This window comes from Apostichopus japonicus, chromosome 2 (assembly GCF_037975245.1).
Source record: "Apostichopus japonicus isolate 1M-3 chromosome 2, ASM3797524v1, whole genome shotgun sequence".
Classification (NCBI taxonomy): Eukaryota; Metazoa; Echinodermata; class Holothuroidea; order Aspidochirotida; family Stichopodidae; genus Apostichopus; species Apostichopus japonicus.
In genome coordinates this window covers 25,078,176-25,096,658 of record NC_092562.1, presented here as the reverse complement: position 1 = coordinate 25,096,658, position 18,483 = coordinate 25,078,176, and the positions used below count along the sequence as shown (strand labels likewise).

At 35.2% G+C, this 18,483-nt stretch overlaps 1 protein-coding gene across 2 annotated transcripts in view; it reads right to left on the bottom strand.

Annotated features, from left to right (window-relative positions):
* The window catches only part of LOC139983628 (tetratricopeptide repeat protein 39B-like), a 110,866-nt gene that overhangs the window by 16,631 nt on the left and 75,752 nt on the right, over window positions 1-18,483 (bottom strand). For both annotated transcript variants that reach the window (XM_071997306.1, XM_071997312.1), the window contains 3 exons: window positions 13,275-13,474; window positions 8,437-8,569; window positions 7,355-7,454 (listed from right to left, as the gene is read on the bottom strand). In XM_071997306.1, coding sequence (XP_071853407.1) covers window positions 7,355-7,454; window positions 8,437-8,569; window positions 13,275-13,474 — 433 coding nt within the window. The remainder of the gene's footprint in view (window positions 1-7,354; window positions 7,455-8,436; window positions 8,570-13,274; window positions 13,475-18,483) is intronic.

Below are 18,483 nucleotides of genomic sequence, written 5' to 3'. Positions count from 1 at the left end.
TTTCTTCTTAACAAAGCAGATTTATAACCATTTAAATCATTAATTATTCAGACTCTGTAGACTCGTGATACAAATTATCTTTTCCGATTCTCCCTTAAATTTTTAATAAACCATATTTCACAGTTTTTTTCTTCTCTCATCTCATCTCGGAACAAATTTGGCAGTATAATTATGTTTTTTCTGTGCATGGTGATTTATTGTACAGGATCAGTGGTAGTGTCAGATAGCTGCACAACAGAGTTCTGTCAGAGGTAAAACTTAGTCTGTTGATTAATGACTATCCTGAAAAAAAGTTTCATTAATGTCAAATTTGTTCTCACTACTGTATTATAATCTAATCACTGCAAGCTGTGGCCGCATGTACCTTGTTTTTGGAGAGACGAAAAGCGTGCCATTAATTCTCAAGAGTTGAGGGAGTACTTCCGCCTGCGTTCTACACCATCTCGGAAGAGCAATTACTATTTTAAAGGGGTACCAGAAATACTAAACAAACAAACTTAAATTTGTTGAAACAGTCCATGAAAATGAAAGAAATGTGTTAACTCAATGCATAAAGTTAGGGTTCATATCGGTTTGTAACCCAAATATCAAAAGAACTCATGGTAGCTCTCACTGTGTTAATGAACTGGATATCTATGCATTTTTTTCTTTCTTTCTTTCGTTTTTACCTTTTAGAGGTCTTTTTCATTGGAGTTCCTTTTATCATGAAAACTGTTAAGTTGCATATCTTGAATTTTTAGTGGACTGACTTTTTTCACCTTTTAGAGGTCTTTTTCATTGGAGTTTCTTTTTTCGTGAAAACTGTTAAATTGCATATCTTGAACGTCTTGAATTTTTAGTGGACAGACAACAATTAACATTTGTATAGAACATATAAAGTGCTTCAACTTTCTTACTGTCTGTATTCTGTGCGTGTTTTTGTCCCTTCTGTTACTGTAACTTGTCATTAAGCCTCTGAAGAAGATCCTGCTAGGATCGAAACGTCAGGCCAACTTACTTTCACACAACTTTCTCAACTGTCTAAATGTTGTCATTACGAACACATTACTGTATGTATTGCTCTTTGGTTCTTTTATTTTTGTCTAATTGGTTATATTTAGCATTGTTCCAATAAAGTCAAAAAGCCATTCCTCCTTCTTCAAAAATGCATATTAAAATATCATATCTATACTAACATTCAAATCCCTCATTGATTGCTGAGAACTAAGCTCAATTTCATGCAATTTTAAATTTATTTCTGATATTGCAATTTCAATTCATGAATTTAGTAACAGAAACAAAAAAGTTGGGTAAAAGTAGTCGTGACCTATGATGGACACTAGAAAAACGAAACTGTTTATAAATTAATATTTGCAACTCCAAACTAGAAGAGCTGTGATATACCAAAGTTTCTATCACTGACATTATAACAGAATAGCCAATGCCAAGGGAGTAAATATTAAGAAAGATTGATGCAAATTTAATCTCTGTAACTCTGGGTATAACAGAGCAGGGATATAGAAAAATTCTATTGACGCCATGAAATATAAATATGAATTGAAAACGGTGAATAAAAGAAATCAGTGATGCAAACTTTAATCTCTGTCTGCAACTCTTGGTCTAACAGAGCAATAATTCTGTTGCTGTCATGTATCCACAGAAAGTGAGGTAAATGAGAGTGAATAAATATTTATGCAAATTTAATCTCTGCAATCTCTGCAGTCTCCTAGACTACAGTAGTCCATTATTATTCAGAATAGATAGAGTAAGTATGTTGTTTCTAAAATGAGGAATTAAAGAAGGGAATATTGAAATGAGGAATTAAAGAAAGGAATATTATATGAATTAATATTATGCAAATTCGTTTCTATAGTCTATTAAACAGAACAGAGATATATAGAAAACACATTTTACCAGAATATTAATAGAAAGATTATGGTATTTACATTAACAAGATTGTAGATAGGAGAATTACACAGGAACCAAACATGTTACTGTAACTGTAATAAAACAACAAAATACTATTTATAAAATGCAATCCATTTTTAATCTAGTTTTATAGTACTCTTCAAACTTAATCACCCTAAATTACAGCCTTCAGAAGCAATGTACCTTTTTTTTAATTTGGCTAATGAAAAGAAAAATTTATTTATATATTTGATATGGAAGTTAGAATTGAGCCAGTTAAAATTTTATGAAAAATCTTGCACTAAATTCTCGCACAGAAAACATCTTTTTGATAAAATGGTACAAGGACATTTCTCTGATTATTTTTCGCAATATTAAAGTTGGGATGTTTTTATAATATCTAGCACCAGATATTTGTTTGCCGGAAGGCTTGATATTAAGGACATGATCTTAAAATTCTTAACTTTTCTTATACTTTGATTGATAATGTAAAACTCGCAAATGCCACCTGAGGCCATTTCATGGTTGACCAATCAAAACTCAGCTTTCTCAAGGACGGTGATTTTAAAATATTAAATTTATCATGACGACCGACAATATATTGACGGATGAGCACCACAAGGTGTGCTTTTTCTTCCCTGGGAAGAGATTTTAGCAAGCAGGGCACCATGTATAATATTATGGATCAAAAAATCTTAAAGTTTGACCTTTCAGGGAAATATAGTCCAGTGGGAATCATTATTATTTCTCAGAATATTGGAAAATTTGGTAGCATAAAACTATTAAATGATTCAATAACCTTTAGACCGATTCAATGATTAGACCAAAAAATGTACATATCGTTGGTCCTTACAGTTTTGAAACTGACATGGCTGTACTTCTCGGGATTAGTTGGTTAGCAGATGTTACATCAATTTGGTTGCCATGCTGCGGCAAAGATATGTATAGAGTACACCTAGTAAAGTACAATTTTACCTTTTGCAGCAAGGTGGTAATACGTCAAAAAAAATTTCACGCAAAGATTCTTACTAAAACGATTTCCATGAGGTCTGATGGGGAAGTGGATTGTATATATTTATTAAATTATTTTAGTTTTCAACCGGCTGGCTGCTTTATCTCTGACTCTGCAATTAAGCTGGAAGAGAATTATAAACTGCTCCAGGTTCAACCACCCGATGATGGAGCGGGCAAAAAAATCTTTGCAAACTGCTTTATTAAGCAACCGGAGGGGTCTTGCTACCAGAGGGTTAATTGTTGCTTATACGGACGGGAAATTCATCACACATCAATAACGAGCATTTATTGCACACACAAAAAATGATAAATAGATTTCATTTATGGTTGACTATATTGTATCTTTTACTAAGTTAGATATTCATTTTTAATCTGGATTTAAACAATTTCAATGTCTCTGTTAAGAAATAAGCATGTGAGAACCACAACCCTCCCAACCCATTCCCCTCACCCTTCCCTACAAGATGATTTCTGTGGTCAGAGGCAGGAATTCCTTTCATAACCAACAACATGTTTGCCACTTGCAAATTTTACAACAAGCCATGGTGTATTTTATTATTTGTATACTAAAAATGCCTGATCCAGTCCACTTAATGTCTGAATTAGAGAAAATCACTTACTAATTTCTGTGAATTAGAATTAATGAACAGAAAAACAAAAAAGGATTTGCCCCATTTTTTTTTAAAGTTTAAACTCTAGTTCCTCTATACAAACTGTTTTTACTCTTGGAAAGCCTAAAGCAACTAAATGTAACATAAATGTAAAGATAACAAACTCACTTGCAATGTAAGCTTCAGAGTGCATGCAGGATTAAGTACTTTTTTCAGGGTGGATAAAGAGGATGACAGTTTTTTATCACAAAATTTAAAAATCTCTGAGAATAAGAAGAGAATATCGGAGACCGCTCCGGGAAGAAGAACATCTAGAGCAAAATTTACATGACTTCCGAAACCAAAGCAATAAAACATTCAATCTATCAAAATACTCTCAAAATAATAGTTGCTAGTTTTTCTCTTTCTTTTAAATTACAGCTTCATCCCTTTGTGCCATAGCTTAGCTTACTTAACAGTTGAACCAGAATTATTCCACTTACAAATAATTCTCCCCCCCCCACCCCACAAAAAAAAAAAAATTCTGGTTACTGTCAATAGGAATTGCCTGCAGATAAGAGGAGGGAACCTGTAAAAAAGGTCCAAACTAGGATTATGGGTTACGGCGCTTGGTGAGTGCGTCAGTAGCGTACATTTTGAAATACTTGAATCCTAGGTCACAGTTCCGTACGAATAACGATAAGGGAAAAAAAAACAGACTAAAAAATGCATGATGCTGGCAATTTGGATGGTAGAATAAGAAGCAAGGGCATTGACCGGAGGAGCCGGTCATAGAGGGAACAGTGTTAAAGGTTGCCTGGACATTCTAGGCATGGTAGAATAAGAGTGCTAGGGTTGTGGGGAGACAAGTAAGCAAGGAGCGAAGTAAATACAATAGTATATTTTATATACCTTCTATTTTTCATATACCTTTTTAGAGCTGCCTTTTATTGATTTTGCCTTTTAAAGAATTGTGTCTTTTTCTTATATATTTTTAAAGTTCATTTTTAGCTTTTTTACAAAGAATTTGAATTTTGTTCTTATTTTGCCTTTCTACTATTTAATCCTATTTTACCTTTTTATATAGATCTGTATCTTTAACATTCGTTTATTGTTAATTTTCTTGTTTTGTATGTTTTATTGTAAAGCACCCTTAGAGCAAGTTCATATTGGATAAGGCACTACATAAATTCTGTAAACTAAAAATAAAATAAATAATAAATACCACTGAACCTGTATACCTATGGGTAGGTTCACTGTACTGAAGCAGTATATATATATACACTGGGGATTGTTAACATGTAATCATGAAATGGTAATTTCCACCACAGTTGTACTGTATATATTTATTTGGAACGTCAGTTTTTCATTTATGACTTTACCTGTTTACAGGATACCCTTCTTCCTTTCTGGAAATGCTTTTGAAGTTTTATCAATTTTTTGTTCACGCAAGGTCTCCCCCACCTCTCCCACCATCCTCCACCCTCCCCCACATACACACATCTCAACACAAATTTACTAAATTAGAAACAAACTATAACTCCATTCTAAATAAAGCATCAAGCACCATTTACCCACTTTTCAAATAGGTCCCCTGCCAAAATCTCCCCCACCCCCTTGCTGGCCACCCTTTCAACAACAATACTCAAACTCTTTCCTGGTAGCTGAGTAAATGGATTTAGTTAATAGATTAACAAATCTGCATAAAAGATAAAATCTTTTGCTACCTATCCTCTCATCCTTTTGTTTCATAACGATAAGCCAACTTTCAAAAGCACAGCAATGTTTTGAGTTTCTGATCTCACATAATGTTCTATTACTAAAGGCAACTTTAACATATTGAGTGTCTTTACTGGTTAAAGCTGCCTTTGGGGGTTTGGAAACGTCAGAACTTTTGACCAAAATCCATTTTGCCTAACCAAACTAAGAATGAAATGGATTCAACAGTAAACACCACAATCTTGGTATGTTTTTTATCATTAATTAACTGACAATTATGCATTTCCAATCAGTTTTCAACGGTTCTTTCACCTATGTATAGTTTTTCAATATTAGAATAGTATCCCATGCGACAAGGAAATTGAAAAAAAAAAATGTTTTTACTTCTATCGTAATTTGTAAATTCACGCTAACAAACATCATGTTGATGGGATTTTAGTACAAAATGAAGGCATCAAAGAATCTCAAAATCACTCAAGATGCTGCTTTAAGTTGGGAATGAGATAATAATCAGGTCAAAGTATGTATCTGGGACATCAAAACCTGAGGATGATTAGGCAAAGAGACATCGCGTTAATTGTAAATTAAGTTAGTGTGCCGGCCTGAAAACGAACCTTATGGATCTCCATGCAATGTAGCATTATCAGAATTGAACATTATTGCAACATGAACATGCATCAGGAGCGATAGGGAAAGAACAGTAATTTTTTAATTGGTTACTTGAATTATGGCCCTACATCTATATTTCCATACTCATAGTACCCACAAGGGTTCTACATACATCTTAACAGAGCTCTATGTGTGCATGGAAAACCTTATTGTCCTTAACAGAGCGTAGAGAGTAGAGCGTAGACCGTAGAGTGTAGAGCTTGGAAATAATAGAGCATATAGGTTACATAGAACATAGGTCTCCTTACCAAGTGAAGATTCACAGTGATAAAGTCTAAGGCAGGTTTTATATACAGTACTATATACATAATACTGTATACTGTAATACCATCGAAATGATGAAGGTGCGCCATTCTTTGGACATTAGTGTTAGCTCAGTGTTAGCAGGAGTGTTAGCTCCGTTGTTAACGCCGGTGCCTTCCAATCATAAGGTCCCCGGTTTGAGTCTCTCCAAGATTAATGTATGTCGTCCAGTTACAGAGTTGTTGACAATTGACAATTCATAATCATGGACGTTAAAAATGAATCTAAGAGACTGACTTCAGTCAGCTTGCGGCTTTGATAAGCCAATGATGGCTTCTTCGCGAGTTCCTGCTTGCAGGAGGATCTACAATACATACATATATACATACATACATTTCATATTACACTGGTATTCTGCAAATCAAGTGCCATACCATTGAGAGGGGGAAATTTTTTATTTGGTTTCTTCAGGACCAACAAGGACAATGACATGAAAAGAAGTTAAAGGAGTCTTGTGGAATTAAAATTTGTCCCCGGCTAATATTTTGGTCCTTACTTGAAACAACTTGAAACAATTCTTACAGTTTAAAATGGGTCATCATAGCTAAATGCCCCCCCCCCCCCAGAAAATCAAGAGTGCAAGAAAAAAATTAGGCAACATTGAACACTTCATCATACACTCAAACTCTGATCAACTCAACCTTCTTCAATCAAATTTTGGAAGACCTGTTTTCTTGGAAGGAATGGTCAAGGAAAGGAGATTATTAACTTGCAGTGACCAAAAGCTATTTATGACAAGAAATCTCAAACTGTCTGCATTTAAACACAGAATTTACAGCTCCCTTCCATAATCAGTTTCTAGGAATCACAGTCCTTAATTGTAATTATTAAAGTGCTCCCAGATCTGAACTGAACTGGAGAAATAAGAACATGGTTTGTTGATGTATTGCAGTGACCAAGAGATGCAATTAATAAGAGTGCTGCTGAAGGCTATTGAAAAATATAGAATGTCTACAAATTGGATGAAATTAATTCATGGACTTTAATATCATCAGCCTTTTGAACAATTTTTTCTTCCTGTTTTGCTTGAAGTGAGTCAGTCAAAATTAACCATTAAAAAAAGTTTAAAAAAGGGTAATTTTCCAAAAAAACTGTTGTTTTCCAATGTACAAATGCAATAGAACAGACAAAAGACTACAATTACTGATAGAGAACAAAAGATCAATTGTTACCAGGTTGAATGATCCTCGGCCCAGCCGAACACCACTTTCAAAATGCATTTTTGAGGCAGCATCTTTCCACTTTCTGTTGCTAAGAAGTTGGACGGCATTTCTGGAGGAAAGACCAACAAAGGAGGGCGTAACATAGTGAGGAATTAATGAAATTTAACTTCAGAATGTTGTACATTTGACTTTTTTACCCAAAAAGGCTTTGTTCTCAGTAAATAGCAGGTTGGCTATGTCTGGCCCATGAAAGATTTAAATGAAGCTAGCAAAACACAAAATCAGCCCATAATCTTGCCCTAATCTGTCCTGTGTCCGTCCCTTAAAGGGTGTGAAGACTCACGCAAAAAGAAACATCTAATGTCGGTAATCTGACCTAGTTTCGAATGAGGTGTAACAGAATTGTTAGACACCACCATCGATCCCAGAAAATACACACACAGTTTGCTACCTTCGGTAATTAGAGACTAGTGTACAGTCAGTACATACAGCTGCAGTCAATACCCACAGCACAGTGTCAGCGATACAACGATGGACATCTCAGGTCCAGCTAAAGATAACAAGGTATCTCGTTTCATTACTGTCTGCATTTTGTAGAGACACGAACAAAACGTCACTTGCAAGCAACGGAAAGTTAACTTTTTTAGAGCGAGGCATGCGGTTTGGGGCGAGTCTTCAATGCCTTTAAGGCTTGAGGTTTCAGCAACCCTCTGGCTTATCCCGCACTTAAGTTCAATCTTGGTATAGTGAAGTTTTGATTCTGCATAAAATTCTGCTCCAACCAAATGGTTTATAAAACTAGTCCTTGTATAAACTTTATAGAGAACCCTTGCTATGGGGCAGTGCTGGTAATTGTTGTATTCAAAACAAGAAACCAGCAGACTCAATACACTTCGATACTAGTCAGTATTCAATCTTAAATACTGCCCTCTTTCTCTTGTTTATTTATAACTAACTGAGGTCTGATACTACTACATGCATCAGGAAACAAATCGAATTTCTTTCCTAAGACAACAGAGACTCCCATAAAACTGCCACTTGTATCTATATATATATACCATTACCCAAATTCCTCTGTCAATATGGCTTACTTGTATGCGTGGTAGCCACTTCTTATCTTGAGGCCTCCTTTGATGAAGCTAACCAGGTTATCGTCTTGGATAAACGTTAGCAACGCTCTCTCTAGGACGGATTCAGCGTAACAAAGTTCGGCATGTGCCTCCTCTGAAGAAAAAAAGAGAAACAAATTTAGCGGAAAGGAATCAATTTGACACGGGCAAAGTCTGGTCCGACCACGAAAATCGGATAAAACTCCGGCAGAAATTGGGGATTAACGATCATGAAAAGATACATGTCCAGAATTTCCAGAAGGGAATTGGCATATGAAAGATTGATATTGAAGCTCGCATGAGTGCAACTTGTCTTCCACCGGATGAGCATGTTAAACTTCTAAATATAACTCTCTGCTGAAGCATTAACTGCACGTTTTATAGATTTGATTTTGAATCATTGTAACCAAGAGACAAAACTTGTGTCTGTGTGTGTGCATTTGTTTTTTTATTCGGACCGAGGACTTGAACAAAAGAATTCCAGGTCCTCGGTTGTGATTTCTTAGGAATCACCACGTCTTCACAAGAAGTTTATATTTAATGGGTATTATGTCTATGTACAGTATGTATATTAGATCCTTCTGCAAGCAGGAACTCGCGAAGAAGCCTCATTAGATTCATATTTAACGTCCATGATTATGAATTGTCAATTGTCAACAATTCTGTAACTGAATGACATACATTAATCTAGGAGGGACTCAAACCAGGGACCTTATGATTGAAAGGCACCGGCATTAACCACTGAGCTACCACTCCGTGCTGAGCTAACACTGAGTTTACACTGAGCTAACACTAAACTAACAGCTACAGTAACACTGAGCTATTATTACCATTAGGTTAACCAAAACATGAACCCAATCCTTTAACTCAAAACTGAATTAAGGGATCTAAGAGATAAAAAAAACAGATCTTTGGGTGATCATGCCTTAATTTGGAGGATGGGGGCCAATAGGGGTTTCAAAGGAGAAAATGGTGAATTATAAAAAAAAAATTAAAAAATGATTAATTTTATTCTGTTAATATGTATTTGTCACAAATTAAACTTATGAATCTGGCAGTCTGTACAGACTCTACAAGTATGCTTTTTTTTCATGTTACGTCTCCACTTTGATTGGATTGCTTTTAATATACACTGTTAGGATATATATATTATATAGTCACAATACCGTTAACACACAATTGAAATTTGTCAACCTTCCTTCAGACGACTAAATTGTTTAGAGCGAAAACCATGTACAGTAGCATTAACATAATCAACCGGTAACTGCAGCGACTACTTGTAAATTGTATTTTTCATCTTTCGCTAGATCTCAAACTTAAAAATGGACGGTTTGAAAATATGAACCGAACTCCCCCAATGTTTATTTATTTATTCATTTGTTATATATATTTTGTTTTATTCCTTAATTTTTGCTTGCACCTATAAGTATCAAATTTTGGAAAGTTGGTACAAACACTTGAGAACTATGGGAATAGTTTGTCATTTCTCCTCAAGCATCGTGAAATCACTAATTATTCGCATCCAAGAAAAAAAAGCCTCAAGGTTAAACAATATCCTGAGCCAAACCCACTTGAATATCGACTCGATAAAATCGGAGCCTATTCCATTCCGAGTAAACCTTGGGACTCCCTTACATCCCTGGACAGGTGAAGAGACGTGACTGTGGATCAAATTAAGCAGGCCGATCACGTCTTTCCACGAACAATAAATTCCCAGGTTGAATTTTGAGAGGCTGTTAATGGATTGTGTGAACCGAAAGATGCGCTTTGATCACATCTTCTTTGCATGAAAGGAGGCCAGAGGAGTATAGTACTGAGTCGCAGCTATGGCTAAGAGCTGTTGTGTGGACATGATGTGTCTTGACAATATATTTGAGGACAAATATAGAGAAATTAAGGCTTACACAAGTTAGATTAATACTGACCTCTTGGTAAAATGCATGGCAAATATTTTAATTTGACATATAAACTGTAACCAGCTGGCACAATTTTCATTCTGCGACAATTGACTGCTCGAGTTGGACTTTCAAGGCACCTGTTTATTTTACTTGTATGTATATTTTCATTGAATATGCGTAACAACATGTTTTAGACAATTATAAAGTTACATTGCTTGCAAGGAGTTTAAGAGTCCCTGTTTTTACTAGAAAGAATGTTTTTTTTCCACTCAAAAGAAATTTAATCGTCTACCATAACTCGTATTGAACTCTGAGAACAACTTGGGATGAAGAGTACTTCTAGGAAAAATCCTAGAAATTTTAAGCAAGTTAATTCTGGCATCAATATTACTTCATGATAACCCTTTGAGTTATGATCACAAACATGAAACCAGTTTTGTCTTGATATCTCCCCCAGGTACATATCAACGACATAACTTTATTCATTTCCATAGTTATGCCATTAGTAAATTGGACAATATATACTAAAAACAAAACAAAAATGTAAGAAAATTGCTTCCCACTTCCCTATATAAAGTGAACATATATATACAGACCTCTTTCTAGAGCTGTTTATTTGATCCCATTTGCCATCAAGACTGATTATCAGCCTCTTTAGAAACTCTCCTGAGAAAACAGGTTTACTCCATCTTGCTTTTAACCGTCCTTTGGTACATGATTTTTATTCCCCCAGTTTCTGCGGCGCCCTAGATACTCAAGTTATCTCATGGCATCAAACATTATAAGTTCAATAAACCATCTTGGTCATCCAAGCTTTCATTATCTTACAGATGTAGCTTCTTCTGATTTATTCAATTTCACAGAATTTCATCATTTTTATTAGAAGTGAGATACTGAGCATACTTCATACTGTACATTATAAAATTTGTAGGTCTCAGTTCCGGCTATGTAGGTCAAACTCTATATGTACGATGCTCATAGTGTATCTAAAGCCACAAAGATATTTTTTATTACAGCTTTTGAAGTACCTGATATGCCTGTACTTGTGACACAATTCCTTCAACTTCAAACATTTACTATGCTTTGTTTCCCAATTTCTACATATATCTCTAGAGACGATTAAAATATTAGCCTTTAAAGTGGCAATTATCATCTTAGAAGTTTTCTGTTTGTGGATATATATCAAAATTTTCCCCCAGTTTTGCCCCAAAAATACAGAGTCATTCTCAATATAACATTTCAATTTATCAATTAACTGTAAGACTTACCTTTCTTGGTACCAGCTCCAAATGAATAGTAAGTCAGTAGGAATGGTTTTATATTTTCATAATAGAAAGATTTGGTTATGCATGTACCCAGATGCTAATTTTGTTTGGTACAGCATTCACAATCAGCAAATCATTTGATTCATCATATTTTTGGGCACTAATCGCATCATTCTTCGAAAAGTTTTCCTGACTCGGACCACTCAAAATTGAGTACAAGACTAACCATAACGCACAATTTTGCCAAAGTCAATATAAAAAATGCTTTGTTAATTTGCTGAAACTTAATTTAAACCTATCAATTTTTACAGCCAATATAGCAGAAAATGATGATCAAATTAATCCCCTTTTCATGTTCTATGATAGTAAATATGCTGCACTGTGTTGATTCTTGAAAATAATTCTTGAAAAAATCATGATTTCAATACAAAGATCTTCTGAAAGGTGAGTTGTTTCTATTTCTCTGCTTTCCTTACAAAGGATTTTGACACTAAAATATCCAGTTAAAAATATTTATCGTTATTAATTTATTATTATTATTATTTATAATTTATTTATTTATTTATTTATTACAATCCTTCATTTATCTTCTTCAGTCACCTAGTTTTTCTCCAAAACAAATCTTAAATGTACATAATGCTTTAATTCTTTTCGTTACACCATGGAGCTATAAACAGATTATAGCTCCATGGTTACACTGACCAGCACAGAATAACAACAAATTGTGAACAACGTGGCACAGCAAGCCTAACATACTGCTTTAACTGTCACCTGCTTCAAAGAGAGACCTACATTTTTGCTTTTGTTTGCATCAAAACAAAAATCTTTTCTATTAAGTTTGAAGCATTTTAGCACATTGCTAAAACAAAACCCTGCAGCACTTTTTTCCGACATCCTTTACGACTGAATTTAGATCCAATCAGCAAACTCATAAACAAAGAGATTGATGGAGACTGTTATGCCTCTGGTGTTGGATAATTACAAAATACTTGGAGCGCTGATACAGTGTAATCTTATAGTCTTAGGCAGCTGCTATTTTCGAGCAATAAACCAAAAATATCTACAGTTTTCACATCAACAATGTCTGCAAATGAGGATGTTATGGTTTCTTTATCACACAAGAGAAACGTGACTGTACCAAAAACTTGGAAATTCAAATCTTTATGATTTGCTAGATTTTTTAACGATGTATTGCTTTTAGTTTTATTTCTTCATGTTGAAGGATGGAGGGGGGTGTGAGGGGGTTGAGGGGAGGTATGAGGTATTTTGCTTACTTTTCAGCATAAATTTATCAGGCATGCAGTTTTATCCATGTTTAATTCTGTCAATAATTAAGCAACTATTTTAGGGCATGTATATAGAAAGCGCATCCCAGCAATGTCTGTTCTTGTGGGCATGAGAGGACACCGATTGCTAAACTGTCCAGGGTGGAGAAGAAGAGAGCTTTAGTGGGTGGATCCAGAGGTGCTATGGGTACCATTTAGACTTAGTAAATGGCCAGTGCTTGATAGTTTCAATCAGGGTCCAGTATATAATATGTAATGTATTCTTGGATGTGAATGAAAACTATAGGACCGTGTACTATAGACATACTTGTCACTCTAACTTCAGCAATTAATATCTTTATTACGAGAAAAATGGTTATTAATTTCATTACCTTCCAAATAAAATTCATATGGATTCCTGACGAGTATCCTCTGATACATTCTCTGTTTTCTCCTGAGGATGCCGGCTACCTGTGAGGAGTTTTTGATCCACCTGATTGCTTCATGTATGTCATTCGGTTCAAAGGTCATGATAGCCTGGAAGTAGTGAACGGTGGCGTATCCCAGTGCGTGGTACATACTGGTCGTTACCCTACCGAATCAAGAACAGAAATTGGAAGGGGGATAACAAACACGTTATACAATATCTCAGTATATAATTCATATTATAATCCTTAACTTGTATCATAATTAATCGGTGAAAGGAATTCAAAGTTCATGGCCAGAGACTTTTAAATTTATTCAAACAGAGGACATATTAAGTCTTTTAAGTTTACAGAACTTTTGAGATAATTATAGAAATATTTTTTTTATTATAAACTTGTAGCTAACTGCAGACTCTGAAATGCATAACTTAAATCATCAAGCCTGCATTGCCAGCGACAATCATGTACAAAATGAAAAAAAAGGTGCTATGGCTATTAATAGTATGCATGATTTCAAGCTTCTGTTGTGGTTTAACCAAAACACATCGAAAGTCTAGTTATCAATGAATGATGGTAAAATCTAATCTATACAGTCTATCCAAATTGTACATTTGAGATATTTTAATAAGAATAAATATAGGAACATATCAAATGTGTGTGGATATAATAATATTCCAAACACCATAAAGTTATAACTTAGGTTTAAAAAATGTCATTTTGCATTTCTAACACTCATATCTTCATGCTATGTAAGTGCCCCTTACAGAACTGAACACTCTTGTATTCCTAATATTTATGGGCCACAGGTCTGGGTTTTCAGCAGGAAGTTTTTACTGGAGTTCACACCTCAAGCTTTAGAGCTCGATGCTTATCACTCTTGTGTACACAAACTGTATGGCCAGGCAAGAACACTGTTTATTACACTTGAACCACTTCAGAGTTGGCTTAAATGTTATGTTACTGTTCCAAAGAGGATTATCTTCTAAGACAGATAAGACTGATAGGCAGGAAATCAGGGTGCTTTAGATTCGGATCAGATCCCCTGATGTTATCAGACGATCATCTCTCCATGGGGTTAACTTATGCACTGATCCAGACGCATTTACACTTGAGTCGTACTCTGATCCTTCCCCTGCTATATTCATCGAATGTTGGTAAAGAAAATGGATTGGAAATGTGTCATGCGCAGCCGCGGATCGCGTAGTTTGTATACTCCAAAACTTTAGTTGTCATAATAGCGTAGCCTTAGGGTGACAATAATATGCTATGCACGGCCCACACTCACTCAATATACATAGGAATGAGCACATGCATGATACAGGACTGGAATTTCCCACGAGAATGCATGTGACGTAATGCGGTCACCGGATATCTGGGGTCACTGGTAATGCGGGAGTGTTTACATTGTAAAATTGATCACGACATCCGGATCAGATCTTGGTCTCTGTCAGTATCAAGATAGGAGGATCAGATCCGGATCTGTACAGCGTTTACACTACAGCAATGATCTCCACATGAGGATCAGATCCTGACGTCGAGATCTGATCCAGATCTAGTGTACAAGCACCATAATTAAAGGGTGTCAAGACTCGTGCAAAAAGAAGCGTCTGATGCCGGTAATCTGACCTAGTTTCGAATGAGGTGTAACAGAAGTGTTAGACACCACCATTGATCCTAGAAATGAACATATAGCTTGCTACCGTCGGTAATTAGACACTAGTGCACAGTCAGTACATACAGCTGCGGTCAATACCCACAGCACAGTGTATAAACGCTACAGCGATGGACATCTCAGGTCCAGCTAAAGATAACTAGGTATCACGTTTCATTACTGTCTGCATTTTGTAGCGACACAAACAAAACCTCACTTGCAAGCAACAGAAAGTTAACTTTTTCACGTGGTTTGGGGCGAGTATTCAATGCCTTTAAGTGACACTGGTTTGTTATCATTGCACAATCTGTGTCAATTTCTGTACAGGGCATTTCATGTCATGTTCTCCATTGATTTTTTTTCTATATATTCAAGCAAAATGTAGATACCATCTAGAAGGTGATCAACAAAAACAACTAGCACATGAACAAAATAGATGAAACTATATATGGATGCTTAAGTCAACTGATTGCACTGAATCTCCATAGATAGCTATCGCAATATGCGGCCAGGGTTAAGAATACAAATTTCCGGTTCTCTATGTCCTAAGGGACTTTCCATGATCTGCAAACAGCCAAAAGGTTGGCGGGAAAATCTACACAGATTGCTTTTTTAGATCTGCCCTGTTATCAGCAATCACATGCCTGCTAAGTGCAGTCCCTTTCTAAAAATATGTTCACCATCAAAAAAGACTGTCCCAGTAGTCAAACAAATCTTACAGTAATGTACATATGGTTTAAGGGGTTGATATGAACGTAAATAAAGCAGAGTACAGCAAGTGCAGATAAGTCCAACTACTCTGATTGGCTGTGGTGGGAAAAATGATCAGAATATTCATATTTGCTAACTCACACAGTATAAAGTCGCAATTTAAGGGCATTAACATTAACAATTTTGAGGAAGCAGTAAACCTTGCGCAAGATCGTGATACGTGGCGGAGGTTAATCACTGAGCATGTCTGATAGACGAGACTCAACTTACTACTACTACTACTACTACTACTACTACACAATATAAACTAAGTCTATTCAAACCTTCTGCATATAGCAACAGCTTAATTAGGTTGGATTCAAAGTTCTTCAGTTCTTCATAAAATTTTGTTTTGACCAATTCCAATGTGATAATTGCATTTTTCAAATTATCATTGCCAGTGCATGCATCACAGTACACCTACAGCTTACCACATGGTTATTGTATCGTTACGCCCAGCAGCAAACCATCATGTAACTAACTAATTATACACAATCTTTGCTACAGTCAGCATTATTAGAAAATGAAATCCAGCAAGGCTGCGGCAAGAAACACAGAATTTGATCTAAAATCCATGAAATCGCTCAACATTCATGGTTTCTTAGGAGTCCCAAACAAGTATTTTTTCCGAAGATAAATTACTATAGCTTTACAGGACGACCAAAATTTCAGCAGGACAACCAAAAATTGGTTAGCTGGTTGTCCTGGGGACAACCACTTCAAATTTCTTAAATTTATACACTGTAAATGATGCAAGATATTAACATGTGGACATCACTTACATACTGTAGCAACAGTAACATATACAAAGTATTTTCTTACTCAAAAGTGTATAACTGAAGTAGGATCAACCATGGGTTATTCACTCCAAAGCAGCGTAACATCAGTTTCAAAAGATAACGCAAGTTGTTGAAAATACATTTTTTAATGACAAATTATTTTTAAAATGTCTTGAAGTCATTCGGAGATGCATATCCACTGACAGGAAAGTATCATTAAATGAGAACTGCTATCAGTTGTTAGCTTGCTATAATTTGGGACCAATACTGATAATCTTCAAATATCTCATTTTCCTGCCAAACTTTGGCAGCTGTCCTTAGTGAGCCTCTTTCTAGTGTATGTGTAACACCTCATTATGTTTTCTACTATAGACTAAAGGCAGCTACCGTAGGAACCAACTCTACACTACACAAATTAAGGTGCTCAATATGATGCAGGGCAAATTTTTAATGATCGTCACAGACGACCAAATTTCTGCTGGGACACTTAAAATCATCTTAGGGGGTTGTCCCAATGAATGACTAGTTGTTTACATCAAATTCAGCTTGAATTGTAAATAAATACTCCAAAATAGTAGAAAAATAAAACACAAAAAAAGAAACAATGCAGGCACTTTGGGTGGTAGAATGAGAAGGAAGGGCATTGACTAGAGAGGCCGGTCATAGAGGGCGCAGTGTTAAAAGGTTACCAGTTCATTCTAGGCACGGCATCATAAGAGTGCTAAAGTTGTGAGGATACAGGTCAGTGAGTAAATCTGTATTAACTATAGTATTATTTGTATGGATAAAGTTGGTGGTTAGTTGAGGTAGGAGAAGTAACAGGTAGGATTGGGGAACTGTCCAGGAGGGCAAGGCGGGGGGGGGGGGGGAGGAGGATCACGATAGGTTAGAATGGAGATCAAGTGATAGTGGTTTACAGTACTGGATAATTAATACTGGTGTTATAGTCTCTACTTGGTTACATCATTATTATGAAACAGGTATATCAAAATTTAAGGGAAAATTTTAGAATGAATTGATGACATCGTATTCTAATGAAGAAAATAAAACAAATTATGCATTTTATTAATCTTTGGTATTATACCTTACATTTGTTTATTATTTATTTACCATACTATTGTTTACCAGAGACTCTCATAAACAGAACTGGATAATTAATGTCGTTGGTGTTTATAGTCTCTACTTGGTTACATCATTATTATGAAACAGGAATATATATATATCAAAAGGCAAACTTTCAGAATGAACTGATGACGAAGCTAATTAATTCATTGTATACTGCTGAAGAAAATAACACAGATGATGCATTTTATCAATCTTTGGTATTGTACCTTATATTTGTTTCCCATACTATTGTTTACCATACTATTGTTTACCAGAGTCTAGGTAACTTATATGCACGAAGGAAGATGATAATGGTGTTTTTGGAAAGGAAGTCACAACTGTGTAATGTTTTGAATAACCAAGTCTAACCCAACCATCTTTAAACAATGTAGTTCCAACATTCTATGTCAAATCGACAATTCCCTAGGGAAACATTCTTTCATTGTTTCAGTAAAAAAAAAAATAATAATCATTCCAACACACCTTCACAATTGAATTAAGTCTATAAATATGACAAAATCAAGAAACATATATCTTGCATCATTAATATTTATCTTTCTCTATTACACTTATGTCAGAAATCAGTATAACAGAGATTGGGTTTTACTTAAATAACCTCAAATTCTTTGAGTTCTTTAACATATATGATATATCAATGACAGTGGTTTCACGTTCAAACATAATTGCTTATGCACTTGAAAACATGTACATGCTCTCACTATGACTTGGACAAGTTAGGAAAGCCAGCCCACTGAAAAGACAACTAAAACCTGATATTTTTTTATTCCATATTATCTCATACATATAAATATACATATTATCCCATACATAAATATACATATTATCCCATACATACATATAAATATACATATTATCCCATACATATATAAAT